At 44.7% G+C, this 24,028-nt stretch overlaps 13 protein-coding genes across 13 annotated transcripts; 4 read left to right on the top strand and 9 right to left on the bottom strand.

Annotated features, from left to right (window-relative positions):
- Positions 1-492: 492 nt before the first annotated feature.
- Positions 493-1,910, bottom strand: L199_000085 (uncharacterized protein; the record flags this gene model as incomplete). Its single annotated transcript, XM_064885858.1, has 3 exons — positions 493-1,339; positions 1,424-1,790; positions 1,883-1,910. The coding sequence occupies 3 exons, from the start codon at positions 1,908-1,910 to the stop codon at positions 493-495; spliced, it is 1,242 nt and encodes a 413-aa protein (XP_064741930.1).
- A 432-nt stretch (positions 1,911-2,342) lies between these two features.
- On the top strand, positions 2,343-3,619 carry L199_000084 (ribosome biogenesis protein NSA2; the record flags this gene model as incomplete). Its single annotated transcript, XM_064885857.1, has 9 exons — positions 2,343-2,395; positions 2,463-2,682; positions 2,756-2,968; positions 3,033-3,056; positions 3,115-3,142; positions 3,205-3,282; positions 3,336-3,419; positions 3,485-3,511; positions 3,582-3,619. 9 exons carry the CDS (start codon positions 2,343-2,345, stop codon positions 3,617-3,619), a joined length of 765 nt encoding a protein of 254 aa, XP_064741929.1.
- Positions 3,620-4,061: 442 nt separating this feature from the next.
- Positions 4,062-4,848, top strand: L199_000083 (uncharacterized protein; the record flags this gene model as incomplete). Its single annotated transcript, XM_064885856.1, has 2 exons — positions 4,062-4,697; positions 4,759-4,848. The coding sequence occupies 2 exons, from the start codon at positions 4,062-4,064 to the stop codon at positions 4,846-4,848; spliced, it is 726 nt and encodes a 241-aa protein (XP_064741928.1).
- A 193-nt stretch (positions 4,849-5,041) lies between these two features.
- Positions 5,042-6,076, bottom strand: L199_000082 (uncharacterized protein; the record flags this gene model as incomplete). The annotated part of the gene is made up of 4 exons (XM_064885855.1): positions 5,042-5,096; positions 5,176-5,318; positions 5,496-5,693; positions 5,786-6,076. 4 exons carry the CDS (start codon positions 6,074-6,076, stop codon positions 5,042-5,044), a joined length of 687 nt encoding a protein of 228 aa, XP_064741927.1.
- A 256-nt stretch (positions 6,077-6,332) lies between these two features.
- On the top strand, positions 6,333-7,717 carry L199_000081 (uncharacterized protein; the record flags this gene model as incomplete). Its single annotated transcript, XM_064885854.1, has 10 exons — positions 6,333-6,512; positions 6,614-6,710; positions 6,772-6,794; positions 6,852-6,899; positions 7,005-7,094; positions 7,154-7,185; positions 7,254-7,263; positions 7,324-7,394; positions 7,456-7,515; positions 7,576-7,717. The coding sequence occupies 10 exons, from the start codon at positions 6,333-6,335 to the stop codon at positions 7,715-7,717; spliced, it is 753 nt and encodes a 250-aa protein (XP_064741926.1).
- A 203-nt stretch (positions 7,718-7,920) lies between these two features.
- Positions 7,921-9,082, bottom strand: L199_000080 (uncharacterized protein; the record flags this gene model as incomplete). Its single annotated transcript, XM_064885853.1, has 3 exons — positions 7,921-8,692; positions 8,753-8,847; positions 8,930-9,082. The coding sequence occupies 3 exons, from the start codon at positions 9,080-9,082 to the stop codon at positions 7,921-7,923; spliced, it is 1,020 nt and encodes a 339-aa protein (XP_064741925.1).
- Positions 9,083-9,431: 349 nt separating this feature from the next.
- On the top strand, positions 9,432-10,766 carry L199_000079 (uncharacterized protein; the record flags this gene model as incomplete). The annotated part of the gene is made up of 8 exons (XM_064885852.1): positions 9,432-9,452; positions 9,521-9,535; positions 9,605-9,627; positions 9,688-9,793; positions 9,985-10,301; positions 10,390-10,499; positions 10,563-10,657; positions 10,722-10,766. The coding sequence occupies 8 exons, from the start codon at positions 9,432-9,434 to the stop codon at positions 10,764-10,766; spliced, it is 732 nt and encodes a 243-aa protein (XP_064741924.1).
- A 306-nt stretch (positions 10,767-11,072) lies between these two features.
- Positions 11,073-12,390, bottom strand: L199_000078 (uncharacterized protein; the record flags this gene model as incomplete). The annotated part of the gene is made up of 7 exons (XM_064885851.1): positions 11,073-11,130; positions 11,219-11,357; positions 11,446-11,638; positions 11,859-11,969; positions 12,039-12,109; positions 12,171-12,248; positions 12,327-12,390. 7 exons carry the CDS (start codon positions 12,388-12,390, stop codon positions 11,073-11,075), a joined length of 714 nt encoding a protein of 237 aa, XP_064741923.1.
- A 334-nt stretch (positions 12,391-12,724) lies between these two features.
- Positions 12,725-13,025, bottom strand: L199_000077 (uncharacterized protein; the record flags this gene model as incomplete). The annotated part of the gene is made up of 2 exons (XM_064885850.1): positions 12,725-12,896; positions 12,949-13,025. The coding sequence occupies 2 exons, from the start codon at positions 13,023-13,025 to the stop codon at positions 12,725-12,727; spliced, it is 249 nt and encodes an 82-aa protein (XP_064741922.1).
- A 579-nt stretch (positions 13,026-13,604) lies between these two features.
- On the bottom strand, positions 13,605-13,868 carry L199_000076 (uncharacterized protein; the record flags this gene model as incomplete). Its single annotated transcript, XM_064885849.1, has 1 exon — positions 13,605-13,868. One exon carries the CDS (start codon positions 13,866-13,868, stop codon positions 13,605-13,607), a length of 264 nt encoding a protein of 87 aa, XP_064741921.1.
- Positions 13,869-15,030: 1,162 nt separating this feature from the next.
- Positions 15,031-15,765, bottom strand: L199_000075 (uncharacterized protein; the record flags this gene model as incomplete). The annotated part of the gene is made up of 3 exons (XM_064885848.1): positions 15,031-15,412; positions 15,481-15,612; positions 15,713-15,765. The coding sequence occupies 3 exons, from the start codon at positions 15,763-15,765 to the stop codon at positions 15,031-15,033; spliced, it is 567 nt and encodes a 188-aa protein (XP_064741920.1).
- Positions 15,766-16,192: 427 nt separating this feature from the next.
- Positions 16,193-16,708, bottom strand: L199_000074 (uncharacterized protein; the record flags this gene model as incomplete). The annotated part of the gene is made up of 1 exon (XM_064885847.1): positions 16,193-16,708. One exon carries the CDS (start codon positions 16,706-16,708, stop codon positions 16,193-16,195), a length of 516 nt encoding a protein of 171 aa, XP_064741919.1.
- A 3,849-nt stretch (positions 16,709-20,557) lies between these two features.
- On the bottom strand, positions 20,558-23,066 carry L199_000073 (uncharacterized protein; the record flags this gene model as incomplete). The annotated part of the gene is made up of 5 exons (XM_064885846.1): positions 20,558-20,656; positions 20,784-20,888; positions 20,965-22,310; positions 22,385-22,501; positions 22,655-23,066. The coding sequence occupies 5 exons, from the start codon at positions 23,064-23,066 to the stop codon at positions 20,558-20,560; spliced, it is 2,079 nt and encodes a 692-aa protein (XP_064741918.1).
- Positions 23,067-24,028: the final 962 nt, after the last annotated feature.

Raw genomic sequence — 24,028 nt, 5'->3', positions numbered from 1 at the left:
TACATCTTCGATCAGATATACATGACATTGTGTAGTTCTTACCCAGCGAAACACTATAAGCAGATAAATCTTCCTCTTACTGACCATTTTCAAGGCGATGTATTGTGAACATCTTCTCAATGATCTTATCATAAACTCGAGTACATCGAATGAGAATGGAATGACCGATCATCAATCAGGTATAATCCCTGCCTATTTCATGTCCTCACGCATTAAGTGTGAAGCAAGTCTGACAAGGCAAGGGCGAATCATCAGACCAAGGAGGCAAGTGTCTAGTAGGTATATGAAGCAACGTATGCATAAACTATCCACCAAGAAAGGATATCTACATTGCAAGAAAACTTAGTGAAACAACATGAAATGATGTATTGATTAGAACCAAAATGCGCGGAAGATACGAAAAGGAATGAGTTGACTTGACCCAGAATTATGATATCGAATAACATAAGGGCTATTCAAGGTGAAGATCCTTATGATGATTGATCAAGGAGTCTATGAAGATGGACTCTTCGACTTCTTTTCCTTCTTATCCTTTTTCTCCTTCTTATCCTTCTTTTCTTTCTTCTCTTTCTTAGACTTGACCTCACCCTCCTCCTCATCACGCTTACGTTTCTTTTCCTTCTTCTCTAATTCCACACCAACCTCAGCCTTCTTAGCTTTCTTTTCCTCTTTCTTACGTTTCTTCTCTTCCTTCTCCTTCCTCTTCTTCTCCTTCTCATCAATCTCTCCAGCATGTTCAAACTCATGTACATGTTCAGCAGCGATATGTATCGGATCTTCACCTTCTAGAGCTATAGGTGTACTCGTTCCTGATTTATCTTTCTTCTCTTTCTTTTCCTTCTTCTTCTTCGAAGATTTCTCTTTCTCTTGATCTTCATCAACAGGTCCAGAAGAAGGATCAAATTCCACTTGTTCGTCATTACCAAATTGCATTTTCTGACCTTCCCAAGCTGTACCTCCTATAGGTTTACTCGATGATGAAGAAGCACTCAGATGTTCTAAACTACTTGAAGGTAAATCATCGATTTTAACATCTGTTGATCCTCCAGAAGCGTTCGCAGCAGCTTGACGAGCAGCCATTTTCTCTCGCATCTTCTGTCTGAAGTAATCTGATACAGACAAAGTGGATTTGGTGACTGTCTCGTCGGCAGTTCTTTCGTTCGTCGTTTCTCCGGAAGTTGAAGTGGACGCTTCAGGTTGAGGGGTAGATGGAGCGGAAGGGGAAGGTGAAGGTGAAGAACTGGAAGGTAGAGATGATACGGGTACACCCAATATCTCCGCTAAGGCTGCTGGAGACTGGGATGCCATTCGTTTTGAATTCAGGTGTTTCTGTCTTGACCTATCCCATTCATATACTATCATCAGCTATATTTGGTCTACATGTCAAGAAATGAAATACAGCGGATAATTCGGCTCGACTTACGCTATCCTATTCCTTATCACCTTATTCTCCTCCTTCTTAGTACTAGCCTCAGCTTCTACTTCAGGTGCGGGCGAAGGTGCAGGCGAAGGCGAAGCACTAGCCGCAGCAATCCTTTTCAATACATCCTCTAACCCTCGTCCAGCTTGACCCGCTCCAGCAGCCATATCAGACCCATCTTTCCTGGCTCTGTCCATACCTATACCTCCATTATCGGATTTCCTAATAACCGCAATATGATTCGGGTTCCCATCTCCCCCTGCACCCAATCCTCCATTCTCGTTCCATCCCAAAGCAGTCATGTGCTTGTAGGAGAATCGTGATTTGTCGTCGGACCATGTTAGATTACGGGGATCCAACCCAATTTTCTCTAGAACCAACATCACTTGTCAGTGCCATTATTCTGTGATTACATTGTTATGTGTGTGCATGGATATGATTTGTGCATGTAAATCAACTCACGCTTCACTTTACGTTCTGATAGACCCATCTTGAGATACTACCTGACGAGATGGATGGTGGATGTGCAAGATTATTATAGAGTAAGTAAGGTCGTATGCAGAGATATCAACCAGATTCACCATACAAAACAATACACGCGGGAAAAAGTTGAAATTTTGCAAAAACATGAAAATACTGGACCACCCTCCACTTGGCCACTCTACCACCATAACAGAACCACTTCTATCCTCATCCTCAATTCATGCATCCGTCTTGTTATAAATATATACTTGACTCTCTTCATACCCATCTTAGATACACAGGGAGAGATTAAACAAGATGGTGCGTATCACGATGACTAGTCACGTCAACGACATAAGCTGACAATTATCTTTTCACCCACAGCCTCAAGTCAGTTACACTTTCCGCGAAAATTGAGCTGAAGAAACAACTAACATATGATCATCCGCAGAACGAGTATATGGAAGAACACCGTAAGCGACATGGTCGTCGAATGGATTATGAGGAGAAGAAGTGAGCATCAGTCTTCTTGTTTTACCTGTAGGATCGATCGGGTTGTCTGACGTGTCGATGAATATAGACGAAAGAGGACAGCAAGAGAAGCGCACAAAGCTTCTGCCGATGCTCAGAAGATATTCGGTCATAAAGCCAAATTACACCATGCTAAGAGACACGCAGAGAAGGTGCAGATGAAGAAAACTCTTAAAGCTCATGATGAGAGGAACGTCAAGCAGAAAGATGACGGTGCGGTTAAAGAGGGTGCTTTACCTACTTATCTATTGGATCGAGAAGGTCAAAAGGTCAGTTGTTATTTTGTCCATATTCGCCAAACAATGACAAGGGTTCAGCTGATTTTCCATCTTGTGTGAGCAGGATGCAAAAGCATTATCGACAGCTGTCAAAGATCGAAGAAAAGATCGAGCTGCCAAATACTCTGTACCATTACCTAAAGTTAGGGGTATAGCCGAAGAAGAAATGTTCAAAGTTATAAAGACTGGTAAACATAAAGGAAAAAGTTGGAAGAGGATGGTCAATAAAGCTACGTTTGTTGGTGAAGGATTTACGAGAAAACCCGTTAAACTTGAGGTGAGCTTGCGTCCACGGTGCTACCTGAATGTCGAATAAAGCTGATATTTTGGATTGGTAATAGCGATTCATCCGACCTATGGGTTTAGTGAGTTGCTCCTTGCATCTTCTATTTTCAGTGTGCTCATCAACTCATCCTTCTATAGCGTATGACTAAGGCCAATGTAACGCATCGTAAGTACATCCCTCACAATATCAGTACAACCAGGATTCTCCACTAATATAGCAACTCATAGCCGAGCTCAAAACCACCTTCCAACTCCCCATCCTCGGCGTTAAGAAGAACCCTCAATCACCACTGTACACATCTCTCGGTAAGTCAGATCACTCTTGGACAGCGGATTGGGCTAATCTGACATTTCTATAGGTGTTCTCACCAAGGGTACTATCCTAGAAGTCAACGTCAGTGAATTGGGTATGGTCACCACAGGAGGAAAGGTTGTTTGGTCTAGTGAGCTGCTTTTCCCATATAGACTGTGCGTGACATGGAATCCAGCTGACGACTTCTGCTCATAGAATACGCTCAAATCACCAATAACCCAGGTCAGTTTCCCGTTGCTTCTGGAAGCGGATTCGCGATTCAAGCTGATACTGATTATGGCTTTCCTCGCAGAGAACGACGGATGCATCAACTCTGTGCTCCTGGTCTAGATATCGCATAGACATACGAAAGTGTTGATCGACTGTAAATTGTACCATATGCTGCTATATACCCATGTACCATTGCTTTGACCTACCTATTGGGATTTGATCCCGTCGGACTCCTTTCACCTCTTCTCCCATCTTCCTTCTAACACTGACATTTCTCTTTCCTTCTTTCTTTTCCCCATTTCCCCTTCGTCATCTCAATCATTGCTTCAAGGTTGAAATGCCGGTATAAGAGTTCACATCAAAGAGAAGAGTAAGTCTGTATAATTATCAACAATCAGCGCTCGTGAATTTTTCTTTTTCTCCCTTGCATGATAGACATCCTCTCATATTCCTCTGTCCATACCTTATAGTGCTACTGACCCTATACTGACTATCACTTAATCCTCGGATCTGTACAGATATCCCATTCAACTTACGTTCTATCTACTAATCCACTCACATCATGTCTCTTTCCTCTTCCTCCCTATCCTCACTTCCTACTAATTCCCCTTCCTTCCCTTCCACCGCTCAAAGACAACAGCAAGACGATACCAACCGACTCCTCCATTCACTAACAGAAACAGTCACTCGATTACTTACTCTCCACTTATCTGACGGTCTGGAATCCCCATACGTATATGAAGATCTACTCAAACCGATCAATCTGACCACATGGAAAAATGAAAAATACCCTTATCCCAATTTCAAGGACAAGTCTCAAAATGAAGTATATGATCTGATTGTGATTCTAGCTAAGAGGGTAGCGGAGTTTCTAACCAGGTTGAGTGTGATGGTGAAGGTGGTATATCATCTGTTCGGTTTATTGGAGATTATCATTAGGCGATTGGAAACGGTTGAAAGGGGCGATGATGAGATTAGGGTGGTGGAAAAGAGGTTGAACAGGTTAGAGAGGATGATGATGATGAGATCTCGAGTGGGGATTGAAGGTGGGATCGGATCAAACCAAAAGGAAAAGGAAAAATATCAACCTCCTACTCCGAAATCTAGCAAAGGTGATAGAACTGTTAGATATGGAAGAGTGGACCAACATCCTATGATGATTGTCAACGAAGATGAAGAAGAGAGAAGCTCGAATTTGGTAAGTGAATTATATTTAGATTTACGGATTGATATCGGAATTACTGACTAGGTGGTAATAGAGACGATCAAGTAGACATGTCAAGGTGGTTGATTATACTATCTCATCTTCCGATGATGATAACCCTGAAGCAGACCTGGATGTGGATTAAGAGTAGAACAAAGAAGCGTGTATCAACATAGCATTTCATCGTTGTTAGTCCAGTGTTGTATTCCTGACATTTTAAACCAGTCGTGTAATCATAATATAAGTCAAAAGTATACTTGTAATTGTGATGCAATCATATACATATATACTATTCGTACAACAATAGTGATATTATACAACATTATTGTCTTCATCCCTTAATTTCTAATCTCTTTCAGTCGTTTGATATTCGTTGAAATCTCTTTACATTTCCTATTTCCCATTGTCTCATGCATCAGCTTACTTTTTTTTTCTCCATCACAGACGTACAGCTGAGTTTGGCTGGACTTACCTTGTTAGCACATCGGTCTGTTTCTTTCTCTCTTCTATCTCCTTCTCCATCATGAGTATCAAGGTACTTTCACTCTGCATCTGACGAAGTGAGTTGGAATGGATCATCATGCTTGCCGCGAGGTTCGAAAGGTGTTGGATGTACTATATACGTAACAAGGTCAGTTGGGTGTTGCGGATGTTTATTTTTTCAGATGGTCACATTAATCTCTTGACATGGACATCGGCATCATCATCGCTCTCACCCCTGTGGCTCATCCAATATATGGAGTAAAACCATTCTTGGGAATGATGAAATAGAGTATAAAAGGTATTACTCGCCTGATCGCCCTCATGTGCCCATCCAGCATGCATCAACTCATCCGGTGTTCTAGCAGATGTAGTTAGGACGTCCAACAACAACAAGATGGTATGGAGGAAAGACGACAGTAAATTAGGTAATGATTCTTCGGGTGTGGTAGTCGATTGGAACAAGGGAGGTAGCCCTATATCTTTGATTGTTGGGATGGTAGGTTTGATCTACACCAAATCACGATCGTCAGCTCATCAATACATCAATCAAAGCCAATGACTGAGAAAGGAGAAAGGAGTCCGAAGGACTTGAGACTTACGTTGAAGAGAGTACCGAAACTCATCCATCTTCCATCTTCCTCGACCCAATCATTCCTAGGTCTGTTCAAACGTAATTTCAATTCTTCCAGTTCCTTGGTTTCCTCTTCGCCCAGATCTGAATCCATATCCGCCTTCACTTCATCACCTTGGATGTCGAAGAACGAAGTGCCTGTCAAAGACTCGTACCGCTGGATATTCGTTTCGGTGAACGATTGCCAGTAAGCTGGAGGAGGGGGGAAGAGCGTATTTGTTATTGGAAGGGGATCTTCCTGAGTAGGATGTCCGCTCATGGTGCTCAGATGTAAAAGTGGATTGAGTTCTTCTGTATGACTTGAAGAGTGAGCCAACATTTTAGCTCGTCGGTGGTCGATCAAATGCTAACTGGGACTCGAATAGATGTGAGGTGACCGGAGGTCGATTCCATCTCCGCCTACATGTTATCGTCAACAGACGGTCCGTGCTCAACGCGTAAAGTCAATCCTCTCGACCTTTCAACTCGTCCCCCCCTTCCTTTTTTACCTTTCTTCTTTCTACACCTCCAACACCATGTCATCATCCGCCCCTTTACTCTCAGGAACAATCGAACCCGACGAGGAACCCCCGACCTTACCTCAAGGTAAGATCGGTGCGTCTTCTCGACCTAGCGAACCTGTCGTTCTCGTTCCGGGCACGACGGCACAGGGGAACGTAGCCACGGGAATAGGTAATGCAGAGGAAGGTGGTATTGTAAGTTCACTCAAATACTCAAATCACTCACACAAATTTCCTTATACCACTACGAATTACCATCTGGGAAATTCACTGATAAGGACACCTTACGGTCGTAGCGAGGGATACTCAAACAATCTTCTCATCCACTTTCACTCTTATTCTTATATTTCTTTAGGAGCGCCGCTATTGCCGTCTATGTCTTATGTGGATTATGTGAGTCAGCTCATCTAAAGGTCCCTAATGACTATACGAGCTGATAGATCACTTGACAAAGTTACGGATAATTACGTTTTGAGTGTTAGTTGCCAGTTTCATGTAAATTCCAAAGGTGTAGTCAACTGACGAAATGATCAGATCGTCGTGGTGGTCGTACTACTCTCTCTAGACTTCTGGAATACTAGGGTGAGTGTAATTTACGATGGATCGTTCCAAATATGCTCTTATCGTTCTTCCATCGTTACCTGTTTTGCCAAAGTGCGTTGAAGCTAATTCGACCATTACTCACAGAACGTAGCAGGCCGTACACTCGTCGGACTGCGATACTGGAACGAAGTGGATGAAGAAGGTGAGAGTTCGTGGGTATTCGAATCGAGGGATGTGAGTTACTGCCAACTTTGGAGACAGGTAAAAATTGGCAACTAATTTCTTGAGAATAGCCTTCAAGACCTGCCAACGCGATAGATGCGAAGTGAGCTTCTTCTCTTTTCCAAAAGAGGAAAAAGTACAAGAAGTGAAGCTAACAATTCACCTTCACAGGATGTTCTGGGTAAGCTGGCTTTGATGAGGTTAGGTCATCGATCAAGCTTATACTGTCCTTCGTTATCAGATCGCACTCTACGCCTATCCTTTAGGATGGTTAGCTCTCCTATTCGTATCATTACTGAAATTCAACGTTTCGTGAGTTGCCGAGAACCCGACGTATAGATCCGATACGCATCAACTCATATAATCTCTTTAGATTCTTGCCTATAGTATTACTAGCATTGGTATTCAACCTATCAAACTTGCTAGGGTTCACGTAAGTCAGCTTCCCCCGGTCTTTCCGGCGCATCACAAGCTGATATATTCATTTACGCAGATACGCCGATAGAGATGCTCAGAGAAGATGGGCAAATGGAATAGCGAGCAGTGGCAATCTCATGGGTTTCGGGTTCGGTGGGATCGGAGGTCAATTGGTTGGTGGGATGGTTAAGAATAGCTTAGGGAGGGTATTCGGGTAGGTGGATTATATAGATCATGCATCGTAGATCGGGATACAACGACATCCTTGAGATTAGAGATTCACTGCTTTATCCTAAGCTCCGGTTGTGATCCATGACAGATGTGCATGTAGAATACTAAGCAAGTACAAGTATATCAATGTATTCGTCCCTCCCTACTTCCTTGTCTATATATCCCGCTACCGATTCTACCCAATCTACTTCTACCTCCTTAACCCATTAATAACAGGATCGAACCTTTTTTTGGTAACTTTCAAATTAGTCGGTTGAACATTTCCATTCCCATTCATTTGATTAAATTTAAAAGCATCGACAGTGGTGTCATCTTCATCACCTAAATCGAAATTAACTCGTCTTCTCCTTTTACTTCTCTTCTCCCTCTGATCCTGTTGGTATCCTACACCATTCCCATTCCCTTGACTCTGCGACACAGACTGATTCTGCGATTGCGCAACACCCATCCAGTATCCCGCCCAGTACTGAGCAGTCATCGCGTACCCTAGCGCTTCTTCCCTATTGATCCCACCTGGCGGATAAACACCGAGAGAAGGGAATAATTGATCATATCCTGATCCATACTGCTGTTGTTGGTGTTGAGTTGGTAAGTTCCATTCTGCATCTTCATCGTACTCCTCGTCTTCTACTTCCTCTTCATCATAGAAATCTTCTTCAGAATCGCTTTCACTGTCACTATCGGTGTTTAACTCTTGTATCGGTCGAGAGGTTGGTGATCCAGGATTATAAGTAGGTGAGCCCTTTCTTGCTGACTGCGAATGCGAGGGATCTGTGGATATAGATGTAGAAGGGAGATAAGGATTGGGTATATTCGTATCGTACATATTGGTTCGTTTAGTCTTTCGTCGTTTATTCGATTGGGTCCCATTACCATTCGTGTTGTCATTTACTTTAACTCGGGTTGAGGTAGATGCTTCTGCTTGTCCTTCCGTTTCAGAAGTTAAAGAAGCAGAATACCAACTAAACACCGCCAGCTCCATTGTCAGCTGAGCACGCTCCAGTGGATAACAGCTAGCTCACGCAGTTCCATAATCATCTGCTCCAGGTAATTTCTGACCCTTTGCCAATGCAGCAGTAGCTTTATCTAGCCAGCTTCCAGGTCCAGGGTGATGAGCCTACACAGGGAGTCACGAACGTGTCAGACATCAGACTATATATACTTGGGATGTAGGTTTAGGTAGTTAGGGGGTGACCCACATGAAACTCCTTCATCGCTGCTTCGCTAGCTCGAATCAACTCTCGATCGTCCCATGCTCCTCCGTTGTACGTATCAAATGATAACTCGACGGTCGGAAGGGGTAGAGGCTGGGGTGAGATGGGAGTGAGGGACATGTCTTCTTCTGCTGACATTGTGAGATGGGTTAGGTGCTGTTTATTTGCAGAGAGATATGGTTCACCGGTATTTGATCATCGAGCTTCAACCTTTCAACTCGGTACTGATCTTGAAATTCAGGTCAATAGATGCAGATGCAGATGCAGGTGCGGAGATTGGGTCGATCTCCGCTGCTTGTCTGTTTGTTGCCACCCACCCCCACCCCCATACGTCATCATCCAGCAACAAAGAAAACATCCACATCCACATCCACATCCACATCCACATCCACATCCACATCCACATCTAAACCCACATCCTCTGTTCTCTTGTTATAGTCCATCTCTCCTCGCCTCAATCTCATAGCTCAGACCAGGTCAAAACACAATGGCTTCTTCACTACCCCAAGTAGGTCCACGTCCTTCACCACTTCCTACTTTCACAGCGATTCACTGACAATGTGTTCACTCCCTCAGTACTACTCGATCCTCGTAAGTCTGTTTTCATCCAACTGAAAGGCACTGATCAAGCTTTATTGACGATTGAATCCTTCCTCAAAGAATGTCAATCCCAAATCAACAGCGTAGGTCTCTGGTCCTCACTCTCCTCAATGATAGCTCACTGATATCTCCACCACTTACAGAGACGAGATCCGTCAGGCGTACAAGCGAGAATCACTGAAGACACACCCAGATAGATTACCTGGGAATGCTACGCCGCAGGAGAGGAGGAGAGCGACAGAACGATTTGTGAGTGGTTCAATTTCATCTTTCATGTTCATGAAGTGAACGCGGGACAGGAGAAGTGCGCCATCTTAAAATCGTCCGCTTCCTTCACTCTTTCCGAACCACTTGAAATTTGACATTCTCGTCTATAATCTCCACTGCCTTACTTCGTTCCACCCTACACCACGCTGACTGATCGTCATTTGTTCACCTAGCAAATCGTCTCCGACGCATATTACGTCCTATCCGACCCATCCCGCCGAGCAGAGTACGACGCCCTATTCAACTCCCGTCCTAGCTCAGCATTCACGGACGATACTTCCTCAGAGTTCGAGCAGGAGCAAGCCTCGGGTAACTTTTTCGAAAACTTCGCGCAGTTCTTCCAGAATGCCACTGGGTCCGCATCTGCCCCTGGACCAGGTACGAGTGAGAAAGCAGATGCTGGACCTGGAGCGGCCCCTAGGAGGGGAGGAGGAGGGATGGGAGGTAGACCGGATGCTCATGGAGTGTTTGGAGATGTCTTTGAGGAAATGTGAGTTGCGCTGGAAAGCTATACACTCTCCAGATAGATATTCTACAAATATACCTTAAACGCGGAGCTAATGTGAAATTGGGTACAGGCTCGCTCCTGAGGTAGCGCACGTACGACCGTGGTGGTCATGGGTCGGAGGTGCCTCGGGCGCAGCCATAGGATATATAGTGGCCAACGTTCCAGGGGCAGTAGCGGGAGGTATGTCACTCATCACATATGTAGGTACTTTCCAGCTTGGCTGATACATGATTTCTCGGATAGGCTTTGCCGGAAATAGACTAGGAGCAATTAGAGATGCCAAAGGAAGAGCTGTTGGAGAGGTGTTTAGGGAGTTGGGTGCAGGTCAGAAAGCAGAGGTGAGCTTTCTCGCTCCGGTGTACCCTATGGAAGGACTCTAGCTCATCTCAGGGGATGTTATAGATATTGAAAGCTTTAGCATTCAAGGTTTTGGGAAGTATGAGCTAGACTTATTGGGAATGTGAGTGCATCAAAAGGATCAAATTTGTAGTTATGTATAACTCACTCTTGAGTTTTGATAGCGCGATGGTTTTGCGTTGTCATGGTGTCAAGTTGGTCGGGTCTATACACGAAAAGCGGAGTGAGATCACAGGAAATCCAATTTTATCGGTGTTCAATTTAGCTCAATATTTATGTAGCTATACCCTATCTGATATTTATGTTGATCTATACTATGCAAGATACATGCAATTATAATCTATTTATCCGACCATCTACAAGAAATATCTCCATAACAACACGATTGACCTTCGATCATGGGCTCTCATCAACCGTCACTTGCACTCTACCATCTTTAACTTCGAATGACACCCTGGAGATCACCGAATATCAGCCCAAGGGCATAGACGACATCTCATCCAAAATTGATAGGAGTCTTTCCATCAAACATTTAAACTCACTTGGACAAATCCGTTACTATCCAATCCGCACCTAATCCCTCCAATTGCTGTCTCGTATGACTCGTACAAGTAGCCAAGACCTTCGCTCCTGAAGCTACACCTGATCTCACTCCCGAGGGAGCATCTTCCACGACGATGCCTATAACACACATTAAAACGATCAGTCCCGTGTTCTCCACCTATCATCCGTTCAGCAAAGCGATGGGACAGTATCTGGGCAGACTTACAATCCTTTATATCCACATCTAATGCCTTCGCACCGGTGAGATAAGGTTCAGGATGAGGTTTACCATTGCTAACGTCGTCTGCGGTGATCAGCTTGGGTGTGGTGGGTATACCCGCCGTCGGGAGAGCTGCGGAGGCGTAGGTGTTTGTAGCGGAGGTTACGATGGCCCATACGGGGATGGGGGAGGTGTTGAGCTGGATAAGGGGGATCAGCAGCATTCCTGATGTGGTGAAGAAGTATATGGAATGTCCGAGGAAGAGTAGAAATAGGTATATACCGAGGGAAAAGGTGTCAGGTCGTTTCGTAAATGATGAGAAAATGGAATATTTAAGATAGAGTAATATGTTCATTGTGATATCAATCTAGCGAAAGTGAAGGAAAGCTGGATTACGAATAAAGAATCACACCACTCACATGATTCAACAAATCCAGAACATTCGGTAAAGCTATCAATCCATCTTTCCCTGCCGCCTGCAATTCCTGAGCTTCTTTGACAATCATCCCTTCAAACAGTTCCACAGCGTCCTACAAAAGGTTCCTTCGCATGATTAGCATACGTTGTTTTGTTACGATTCCTGTTGACTGGAAACTCACTCTGAGTTCTACAGGATCAGTGATCCCACACCAGTTCTTCATGTTATCTATCGTCCTTACTCCGTGGGATGCTGTAGTCCCACAACTGAGCTCCCTCTCTGAAAAATAAAAGAGATAAAAGGCATGGCTCACTTCTTAGAACCTCATGCAGATCCAAGTCATACTCTTTAGCAAAGTATTCCCAAGTTGCGTTCACAGCAGGAGTGGAATCTACAATCTCATATCAACCGTCAGTTCAACCAGTTAGTTCAATTGGATATATTGATTGGATGAGGTCGGTCAACTCACCAAGTAAAGTTCCATCCATATCGAAGAGCATAGCTCTTACATTGACACTTTTCGTTTCCGTCATCTTGGTAATCTACTTACAGATACTTGAGGTGGTAGCTGATTGACCGGAGAGAGAGAAAGAAAGGAAGAGATGTATAAGAAAAGTTGAGAATGAGTCGTTGAAATTGTTAAATTAATTATTGATTTCGAGAAATCATTATTGCACCAGCCGGAAGAAACATGTCTCCGGATCTGTTAATCTGCTGAACTGTTAATCCCCTCTTGGTCTGTATAACATTTGAACGACGAACGATGCTCTGTGCGAAAAGTTAACGATCAAGTAAGTTATGCATACTGGATTCATCCCGAATATGATTAAGCAATAGCAGATTGGGAAGGAACACAAATAGCTAAGATCACTTTAATAACTTGGTAATTCCCGCAATCGCTCCAGCGGTAGCTATCGTAACTGCCAATTTGGTGGTGCTGGATTTAGAATCTTCTGATACTTGTCTTCGAAGCTCTTCATCAGATAAGCCGCTGTCATCCGTCTCGTCCGCTTGATACATTGACAATTGGCTAGGACTACTGTAAAAAGATGGTAGCATGCATGCTTTGTGATTCGTGGAGGTCAACTTACTCAGTGGCACATTGATAGGAAGGATTGGTCGATCCCCTCGATCCTCCTGATTGCGAAGGTGGTTGTGACGATGACATGTTGAAGAGGTCCCTTGTTGATTGAAGAAATACATGATGAAGATAAGTGACTGACAGAAGTACGGATGAATCGCTCGCTAATACATATACAATATGTATGAATGCAGTACCAGTAATCCACGGGTACTCTTGAAAAACCTGATTTGCGGAAGGATGATGACAAAAAAACGAAAGGACAGACAAGATCCTTTGTGCAGAAGCTCATTTTCCAGCATAATAGTCATTCCTCGATATTTCTCGAATTTATTTTTCAAGAGAGAGAGAGAGAGAGAGAGATTCACGTTGTTGTCACCTTTATGCCGCTTTTCTAGCATTGCAAGATTTTTTTGGGATGTGGCGAAGTGATAGATTATGATTTACCTGTGGGGAAATCAGGCCGATCTCGATGACGCGATATGCAATGATATACGGTACAAGTTTTTCAGATGAGATCACAAAGAATGCATATCACATAAAACATAGTGGATCGAATGTCAACGGAATGAGAGGTCATGTCATCACTTTCAAAGCTCAAGGAAATTTCTCAGAGATTAGAAGACATTGTCGGCCAAAATTTTTGCTTGGTAATGCAACATCTCCTTATTCGTGATCAGTAGCAATATCTTGGAGGGTAGGTACTTCTGTGAGGAAAGCCCGCCAATTGGTGAAGTTGCTTTTAGTACCTGGACATTCAGTTTCGTATTGATCGCTCCTATCATAGAATTGAGAGATGGTACTAGCAGCCAAAGCGCTCGCGACCTTACCATCATAGCCGGAGTCTTGCAGCAAGCCGTTGGTTGACCTCTTGCAGGTTTCCCCCCAGCTCTTTCTGGGGTTCGCATTTTGTCGAACGACGCTGGCCATTAATGCTGATACAGCGCCAATTTGCTCCTTGCTCAAATTATCAATGTCTGTCGTTGTTTCGCTGATTTTAGTTCCACCAGCGCCAAGTTTTCTGATCTCAATTTCAAGTTCGTGATTTCTGGAAGGCAACAAAGCCAATAGTCAGTTATTGCAAGCGCACAAAGCTTGATCTTCTTCATTAGCGACTTCAACGCAACTGACGGACTTGACTCACCCTCAAGGAACACCGGATTGTCCAGCTTCACTGTCCTTCGTTCGTTGCCAACCCGCTTCAACGATCTTACCCAAATCCCCTTGCACCTTGGCCCAGAACTCGACACCCCTGGATCTATCGGTAGCTACAACGGAATGGAATCCGGCTTCGCCACTTGAACAGTACAAGCCATCAGCTCTGCTAAGTAGATTCTCCACCATCCAGGCAGACTTAGTAAAACGGAACAGCTTACAAGTAAGACATTTTGTAAGTAGTATGAAGTAATCGCTGTCGATAGACAATGAGGGGACTCAAGAGTCGACTATTAAGCTTGGAGTTCAAGAACGAGTCGCATTTCGGGCAAGTTTAGACGACTAACATACATCATTCGGACGAGATGATCCACGAGATTCGATTCTCTCCATTGTTTCTGGTGGAGTTTTCGCACGTCATGTTTTCTATTTGTGCAAGGAGAGGTTTATGAACAGAATATCATGTATGAAAGGGGCAAGAAAAGGAGATGTGCACTGATCATTGTACAGCTTTCACACAATTTTGAGACTTGAGTGAGCCTCGAAATCTCAAGGCGACAAAAATAGAAGAAGACCTGATCTTGACGATAGGAACGCGCAGGTGAGACAGGAAGAGTGAAAGCACCGGTGTCTGCTGTTCCAAGCTTACACAGTCGTTTGAGTACAGAAAGTAAGGATTATGATTGCAACACCCGGTGTCATGACAGGGTGGTACAGAAAGCCTCTCCTCCTTTGTCACCACTAACGACAAAGGGTAGAGAAGGTGTTTTACGATGGAAGAGGATGACGGTGATTTCCCTCTTGTATCCAATGACGATGGTGCATGAGAAGATCACGTAAGCGTAGGACTACTGCAGATAGAGTATATTGACCACTATTGTATATATATGGAAATCTCTCTTCTTTTGCTGTCTGCGTTCAGACCTCATGAGCCGTTTTAGGCTGTTGACGACCCAGGTCGCGGAACACCGGTGGCTCGAGCAACCGCTTCAGCACCAGAACCTTGAGACTCCATTGTAGGCATGATCGAGAAAGTTCTATCGGCAGACAACATACTTGCCAATGTTTCTTGGTCAGCGGGCTTGTATTTGGACACTTCTCCGTAACAGTAGGAGGCATAGTGACTGAGCTCTCTGTTATCTCGCATCAACTGACTCCGCGCCTCTTCTGATGAACAGAGAAAGCCACAGCAGACGATCGCACTGGCGATTGCTCCAGCTGTGGCTAACTTCCATGGAACCGGATCATCATCCCTAATCACCTCTGAGGCTTGAGTTTTGCCATCAGAGTTGGATGGAACGAAATGCAGTTCCCATTTTCTACATCCCAAATATAATTGGCATGAGTCAGATTTCGAATGCCAAAGGACATCCCGTCCTGTACTTACCCTTTCTGGCCCTGGTCCGAGAGTCCTTTTTCAATTCTCTCCTTCTCACATCTCGCCAATATCTCCTGAGACGATTTGTCATTAAGGCAGTAAACTTGTTGTGTATCGGTGTGCCTAGCATGAAAGCGATCCCTAGTACAAACAGCTCAACTCATCAGCTAAAACCTCAATAGCATCCCTGAAGGACATGATAAACAGCACCTAGACCCTTGTGATAATATATGATATGCACCTTGAGGATGTACATCCTGCGGTATGCACCCAGCTACGCTCACTGACTGACATATTGCTTACACCTGGTCTGTGCTGGGTTAGGTAAAGTGGAATCAAAGAGGGCGAACATCAAATGGGTGCGCCTTTTTACAACCGATGATGGTGGATTTTAGAATCAGCTACGTTATGAGACACACTTGCTCCATTGACTACGCCTTCGAGGTCTTAGAGGAGAACCTCAAGAGTCAGCAGCAGGACCTGATTGTCCCTCGCTGCTCTGTAGGTCCATCATGTGCGGAGGAATTAGGCAGGCCTCACTGGAGATATCTCTTCTCATTCGGGAGATCGGAAGAAGGATGGGGTTTAGCATGATGCATTGGTGCCAGTATTTTACTAACAGTAAAGGAACAATTTCAACAATATGATATCAGAATGGTTAAGACGCATGTGGTGAGTAAGTACCACTGAAATCTCCCTTCCCATTCAACCAGCCTCAGCCTTACGCTTCTTCGAAAGGAATGAAAGCGAACGCTGAGCAGACTCCGTTGGAATCATCCTTGGCATCATCTTTGTCTGCGTATGAATCTGCGAGATCAACTCGAATGAGAGTACCATCAGGCTGTTCACTCTGAGAGCCTGCGCCGACCTCACACGTGACAGTAGGTACCGCATTCATGTCTTTCATTTCCGATCGAAGTTCCTTAATCTCCCGTCTCAGAGAATTGTTGCTCCGATCGGTAGCCACGGTGATCAAGCTAGCACACACCGTCAATCCAACGAGCAGTGTTCCCGTAAGTCGCCACTCCTCAACCCGATCCTCCCAATAGTTGGCTTCCCGGTCCTTCTGAGATCTGGCTTGTTCTTCCTTCCTCAGGTCCCGATGCTGTTGGCAACTGGAAGCGATGATGCCTGAGAGAGCGTCTACCGTCTCCCGATCCAATTGAGTCCCAGGAGTCATATAAACCGGTGTTGATCCTCCAGATGCAACAGTAAAGCTTGTATGCCGCTCGAGCATCTTCAGCTAGAAACACCGGCCAAGTCGCTATCTACAGTCAACTCACCCAGATTCATTTTCATTAGGGGACTGTCCAGTCTCCCTCATGCAAGCCTCAGTGATCTTCCCGGTCTTAATGTCGATCCCAACGAAGTATTCTCTTCCAGCTCTGTCCTTGGTCAGTAGTTTATATCTACCGCATGAGTGTCTAAATAGGTGTCGAGTCAGTCTGACAGACGGGCTAACTGTAATATGTGGTCCAGAAAGGATACTATAGGCTTACTGGCTAGATGTATCAGACATGGCCATTGATAGTAGTCCGCACTTGAGCTGAAATATTAAGTTCAAAGCAGATTGTGTAAACAGGAAAACTACTGATCTACGTACATATATATATACATATATATTGGGAGTGTATGCCATACCAAATTCAAGAGGCATTGTGCCCTAGACTGTACTGTCGACTCGACTCTTGTCGTCCTTTGAGAGAAGAACGATAGCGACTACAGTACTGTGACGAAGGCAAAGTCTCCTCATACTGTTTCAGAGCTAGCTTCAATGAGGTCATTTTTCAGGGCAATCGGCATCGATCTTTGTAGACCCTGCCAAAGGATACAACTTCTGAGGAGCTATGTTCAACCTGCACGGAAAACTCAGACATCGGTACGAAAATGGCGGAAGTCGATCACATACTGTACGGTATACAGTGACCTCATCATGTTGTTTCCTTGCGATCGAAGGAGGTGCAGCCAGAGAAAGTCAGACCTACAGATAGGTGCAGCTTAACATCGCTATCGATCTACAAGTAGACTCTAGTCACCATTACAACTCATCATTGTCCACCATGCTACTGCATAGGTTTCGGTCATCCCTATAGTTACGGTTGTACACTGATCTCTAAAATGCAGCACTGAGAGACATGGCCTCCGACTTCAGCTTCTATCAAGGGATCGCGAAAGTCAGACATATATATATATGTTTATATATTTGCATGCAGGACGATCCAATCACAACAAGATCTCATGGTTATTCAGGGGTAGATTGGACCTCGATGACCGTCCCATTAGCCTCACGAGTGCCATAGAAATCGGTTTCCCCTTCTCACATGGTGAACCCATTATTTCGTACCCAATCGAGGTTGTTTTCACTTTCAGACAAAGCGTTTCGAAGTCCCTTCTTGTAATTATCATCTACTCTTAAACTCCACCAATTAAGGCCGACAAAGCTCAATATGCTAAGGCCAAGCATACTGAGGCCGAAATTGCTGAACTCAAGTTCCTTTTGTGTATCATCCAATTTTCCGCGAGTGGCTCTGTGCTTTGAAAACTCCTTAGAGACACCCTCAAAGTATTGTGCGAGGATTATACTCTGTTTGACGTCCAGATCCTGGATTATTTGCCAATGAGGATCGGGGTTCGAGTCATCATACCCCCGTACGGAGTATTGGGGCTCGCTACACCCACACGGAATCTACATCAGTTTCGTACTGCTGAAAAAATGGATAAGGTCTCACGAAGGAAGAGCTGAGTTCCTACTAGCAATGCCGTTATGAGATGTATTGGCCTATTGAATAGATGATCTCGTGTATCTAGGGTATCTCGAATGGCTGTCCCCGAAGGATCTCTGGTCTGGATCAACCAATATCTGTGAAGTACCCAGGGTTTTGATGGGTCAGTGAATCGAGAATCGAATAAATCTACGAATGCAGTCAAGGGTAAAAGCCATTTGCCTGTCGTCTTGTTGTGATGTGGACATACTGAGCAGTGCGATCATGTGTGTTTACACGATCAGGATGCTGCCTATGGTTCACTTCAGAATGTTTTAGAAGATAAATTTTTAGAGATGTTCGTTCAACCTCAGAAGTCGCCCTCGCCCCTTTTATGAGGACATAGTGTCTTCGTGACGGCAGTAACCTGAATGTGAACCTTTGTACTAACTCGATGGGGATGGGGACAAGGGGGACACCAATCCTTTTAAATTGAGAACTTCTATGAAAGGTGAACAATAAGTCATCGCCTTAGCTTGCACGCACACTTCATGAACGTCATAATTCTTTCGTCTCACAAGAAACGTAAACTGCCACGAAGTCACCCTCACAGCCAGGAAGTGGGGTAAAACACAGGAAGTATCACTGACAGATTTTGCAGTACCAATCAGTCCTTTCTGCAAACATACTGTATGTTATGTACGTTGGTGGACTGCCTTAAAATATATGTACAATCACTCTGTATCTCCTGGCACGTACAGTACGAGTACTCTAATGTATTTATTCTCGATCTTGCTCATGTGGCAGCAAGGCGAACCACGTACAAGTCCTAAAATCATCCTGAGTCTCTTCAGCTGGACAAAACGGATTGGGACCCAGATCCAGATCCAGATCTACTCTGATGATAGTTCCAGTATCGACATCCCGAAAACACGTCCCATATGATGAATCGGTGGTGGCAGTAGGGTTAATCTCGCCTTGTTGATACTGATTTCGATTTTGTTTCGATTTCAACTCAAATAATACTCTGATAATTCCTCTTTCACCTGTTTATAAGGATTCAAAATTTCTCATACCCAATAGAACTATGGATGAGGCCATCATAGCATTGGCTATACCTATTTTCCGCCAATTGACTTTTCAGAGTACTGTTTTCGCTCATTAGGCCAGTTTTCTCCCCGGTGGATCGGGATTGGGCCTCGAACATAGATAACATCTGCGTTTGCTTTGCCGTAGCTTACATCAACGTCGAGAGTTTCTGAGCATGCTCCTGACTGAGGTCATTGAGAGGTACCATACGAGTCAAGTTGGAAGTGTTTGAATTTGAACCAAAGATCTGCGCTCCATGTACATAACCCCGTGACCACATCAATGAGAATAAGGAAGTCAAGGGTCAGTGTTTGTATGAAATCGAACATCAGTCTCAGCCTCACCGCACTGCATAATGGAGCAAGAACAAGATTTGGAGTCAAACTCACTTGGAGTAACCCTCAAAACAATACTACCTGCGAAATCACAAGATCTCTCGACGATCTCTCCTCGGATATCGTTTGGTGGTAGATATTAGATATCTACCACCAAACGATCTTGTGAACCATCATCAGCGGCTGCTTACAATATTTGATATCGATTGTCGCTATCGGTGATCAGAGAAACCATTGGCTTGGCACATCGTGCGGTACAGTATGTTCGCGATAAACCAAAGGATGTGTTTGGGAATCTTCATGTACATATAGCAGTATTTGTATTCACTTATACGAATAGTCTTCAGAAGACATGTTCGTAAGTAGATCGTCAATCAATACGGTAAAGTACCAGCAAAGTATTATCGTATTGTAGTCAACGAGAAAATTGAGTTATTCTATGTTACGGGAAGTTGATGTGATGATATTGTAGTCTTTAAATCAGTTCGTTTCGCTCTTTGTATACGTACGTTGTCAAAGTATAATCAGTAGTACTATCCCACTTTTGCACTCCGCCCTCACAAGGGATCACCCAAGTTCTCACCTCTTTTGCTGGATTGGATGAGAAGCCTTCGACGCTAACTAGCGGAAAGAAAATATTTCAACAGAGGACTTCGTATCCTAGCCGACAGTGCTTGACGCCAATGCTCAGTGTAACAGTGTCTGCAATCTGTAGGTGCCCATAAGCTGTGAGACATCAATCACATAACATATCAAATGATGATAAGATTCAATCTGAGATTCGAGAATAAAGCACAGCAATGCAAAGATTCATAATCAGAACAATGAGGAAAAGAAGTTTGTGTACAATATCGTGAATGATTGTTCAATTAGTGTATAAGTATGATGAAAGACAAAGACAAAGAAATGGGAAATGAAAGACTGATCTCTCCCACTTTCTTTAAGCTTCAAGCTTCTATTTTATTTCTCTTTGTCTTTAGCTCCTGGAGCGTATTCCTCTTGACCTTCGGGATGGGGTAGATCCATCTTGGTTCTAACGTTGTAGAATACCTTGAGGAACTGCAGTATAGCGTGAATAGTCAGTAAGAAATTATGAGAAATAAAAAGGACAAAACCCAATAATAGTCATGTGGACAAGTGGGTGATCCGCATATAAGGAACAGATAGATTGAAAAATCCAACTCACCTTGGTTCTAGCGCCCTGAGCGGAAATACCTTTATCCTGCAAATCCTGATCATTCATCTCTACCATCTCCTTCCAAGACGACTTCTCAAAGTTGGGTGTGTATTTCTGGGAAATCCCAAGTCGGGGTCAGTAAGTACTCGTATATACAAGGCAACGTATTCCAGCAAGATATCACACTCACATGAAGTCTGAGAACCCTTAACCATCCCGCGGTATCTTCCAAGATCTTCAAATCCACATCATCCGGTCCAGCCACACCTGCTCCACCACCCGCACCTCCGCCTCCTCCAGCCGCTCCTCCAGGGGCAGGCGAGTTCTTGTTCGAGTTATTACCCAGCATTGGCGATCTCCTACCTTGAGGTCCATTCTTGTGATTATTACCTCGTTGATGTTGATGTTGGTTCAAGCCATGACCCAAATTAGGCGATCCACCTCCATATCCACCTTGAGCGAACGACGCAGCAGTTTGTAATTGTTGCATTGCCATTAATTGAGCAGCGTTCAAACCTCCCGCACCGAGATTAGCGAAATTCATTCCCAGTCCTGCTAACGCATTGGGATCGGCACCTCCCAGACCTAAACCGCTCAAGGCGTTGAACTGATCTAAGACTGGGGATCTGGCGAATCCACCTAACAATGGTGAAGTGGCATTACTGAATCCACCATTTCCACCAGGCTGATTGGATCGAGGATTAATCATTTCTCCATCATCATTATATGCCCCAGAAACGTTCCTAGAGGTATTACCACCTGCGTTAGGTCTTCTAAACTTCCTTGCATCCTCCAGGGGAATTCTATTGGGATTACCACCCAGACCCAGATTTGCCATGTTCAAGGCTTGAGTGAGATTGTCGACCTTTGGATCGATGAATCCAGGAACCATAGGTGTGTTGACCATACTTGCCCAACTTCCATTATTGAGGAAAGGAGAAGTGACTGGTGATTGACCATGAGGTAATCCTTCTGGTTGACCGATACCCAATCCAACTCCTCCAGCGGAAAGTCTAGGTGATCTTTGGAATCCAGACGATTCCCTTCGAGGTTGGTTGGCTTGACCTGAGAAATCGGTCGATTTGGGTCTGGCATCAGGGACTGGTGATCGACTTCTGCTGGATCCATTCGACTCTAGTCCAGGTGAAGATCCTCTTTCGATTACTTGATCGAGTCCACTTTGCCATCGATCGAGAGGTTGGAGTGTACCAGGAGCAGAAATTCGGTTCTGCTTGGCTTTGGCTTTTTGAGCTGCAGCATCGTCAGGAGCGAGATACTGGTTGGCATTGGGAGATCCGGTGAACCCACTTCCACCGCCAGCAGATGGTGATTTGAGGTTCATGGCGCTGAGCCTTTGTTCCATCTGAGCTTGCAAGCCGGGTCCTGAAGGTGCAGGAGAGAGGAGAGCGGTCATAGGATCGGATTGAGCCATGTGGTGGAGCACTGAGAGGAAGAAACGGATCTGGACGGGCGTTGAATGTTGCAGAAGAGAGTATAAAGCGGCAGTTCGTTCCGCTTCGGAAAGCACTCGGAACCCTGTGGACAAGCAGAGTGGTATAAGCATAAGGCGACACAATGACGGTCGATTAATTGCACGAGGTGGCACCTACATTGCTCGATAGCACCGAGTTCTTCGGTAAAGTTCTGATCAGTACTTGCCGCAGCCATCTCTTCGAGAGTCGCTTCCCAGCTGGCAAGATGTTTGAACCATTGGTCGATCTGTTCGGCTGTGCGATCGGTAAAGCGCTGAAATTAGCATGCTTACTCAATGACATCTCAAACTATGAGGGGAGGGAGAAACGGAGTGGTCATGCCTTATATGCGGCGCTAAATGAAACCATGGTATGGAGACATTCAATAGTATAGAGACGTTTACTCACCCTCCGGCGTTTTGGCATTGTCTCTACTAGGTATATATTCACTACTTGGTCTACCTCCTCCTCCTCCTGATAACATCCCAAGTGCGAATCCCGGGCCAGACGATACAGCTCGGGGTTGTTGGGGATGACTATTTCCTCCACTACTACCCAGGCTAGGTCTAGGGGAGAGAGAGTTTTCCCTCCCTCCTCCACCGCCCATGAGAGCAGCGGACGATACGTGTCTAGGATGAGAAGCCGCAGTGGGCGAGGCGATACCCAGACCCGAGAACCCTTTCGATTGTGCACCTTGGGTGGTAGAAGGTGGACCGAGGGATTGACGGGTTAGTTTAGCGGGGTTGGAAGGGTTGATGGTTGGTGAGGGCGTAGGAGAGGGTGAGGGGGATCGATGAGGTCGTAAAGTTGATGAAGCCATGTTGGATTGGACTGTGGGGATCAGTCGTTGAAGGTGGGATGGGGTAGAGTGGTGTCCAGCCGATATCGGTCCTGCACCTAAGATGATGTCGACGTGTCAAGTGACAAGTGATCTATACAGTGAAGATAGGTTGTCAAGGCTAGGATCAGCACGGATGCGAATAGAGATGTGTCAAGTGGATGGAACGATGCTTACTATTGGATGTGTATATAGGGGGATGAGTCAATCGATTGGTTGAAGGTCAAAGCGTTGAAATCGAAAACAGTGCGGAGGTGAATACGATCGCGCCGTGCAGTATGATGTGTAGGAAAGCGATTTTGAGGGGGAAGTGTGATCGATAAGTGAAAGAGATTCATACGTCAGCTGAGATCCACATGTGTACTGCATTCATTCAACTTGCAGCCAAGCCTCGTCACATTCCCATCCATCCGAACGCAACAAGTAGGGTTACACGCCACTCACCAATATAGTATAAGATAGATTAGTGAGCGTCAAGAGGTCTGTTCGTATGCGATGCAAGGTAGTATGAGAGACCTGCTCGAAGGGAGGTAGAATGGTACGTGGTGATGAGATGACAGGTTATCAAGATGATGGAATGATGGCACTAGTGGATGTTTGTCGAACAAAAGAGTGACTGTCACAGCTGGTGAATGGGTTCAAACTCAACACGACGCGACAGACGACGATCAACGGGATCAATTCTGATTGGGTGGATGACACGTGTCAGTGCTTTTTATGCTTGTAACTTGTTGTACTTGAAATGCATATGAAGGTCTCTAATCATATCACACAACCACTACTCCCAGAAGCGGGCAAACCCAATGAGCACCAATTGAGATCTCACTAGTATCATCTATGTATGTCAGAAGGGAGGAAAATAGGTATATATATTGACAGATCGTAAGGGTAATTATCTAAAAGAGAGGTTCACTTTGTTATTCTTCAAGAGGCAAGTTCAGCTC

This window comes from Kwoniella botswanensis, chromosome 1, assembly GCF_036426115.1.
Source record: "Kwoniella botswanensis chromosome 1, complete sequence".
NCBI classification, from domain to species: domain Eukaryota; kingdom Fungi; phylum Basidiomycota; class Tremellomycetes; order Tremellales; family Cryptococcaceae; genus Kwoniella; species Kwoniella botswanensis.
Note: the sequence above shows the minus strand (reverse complement) of the source record. Positions and strands in the feature narration are given on the sequence as shown.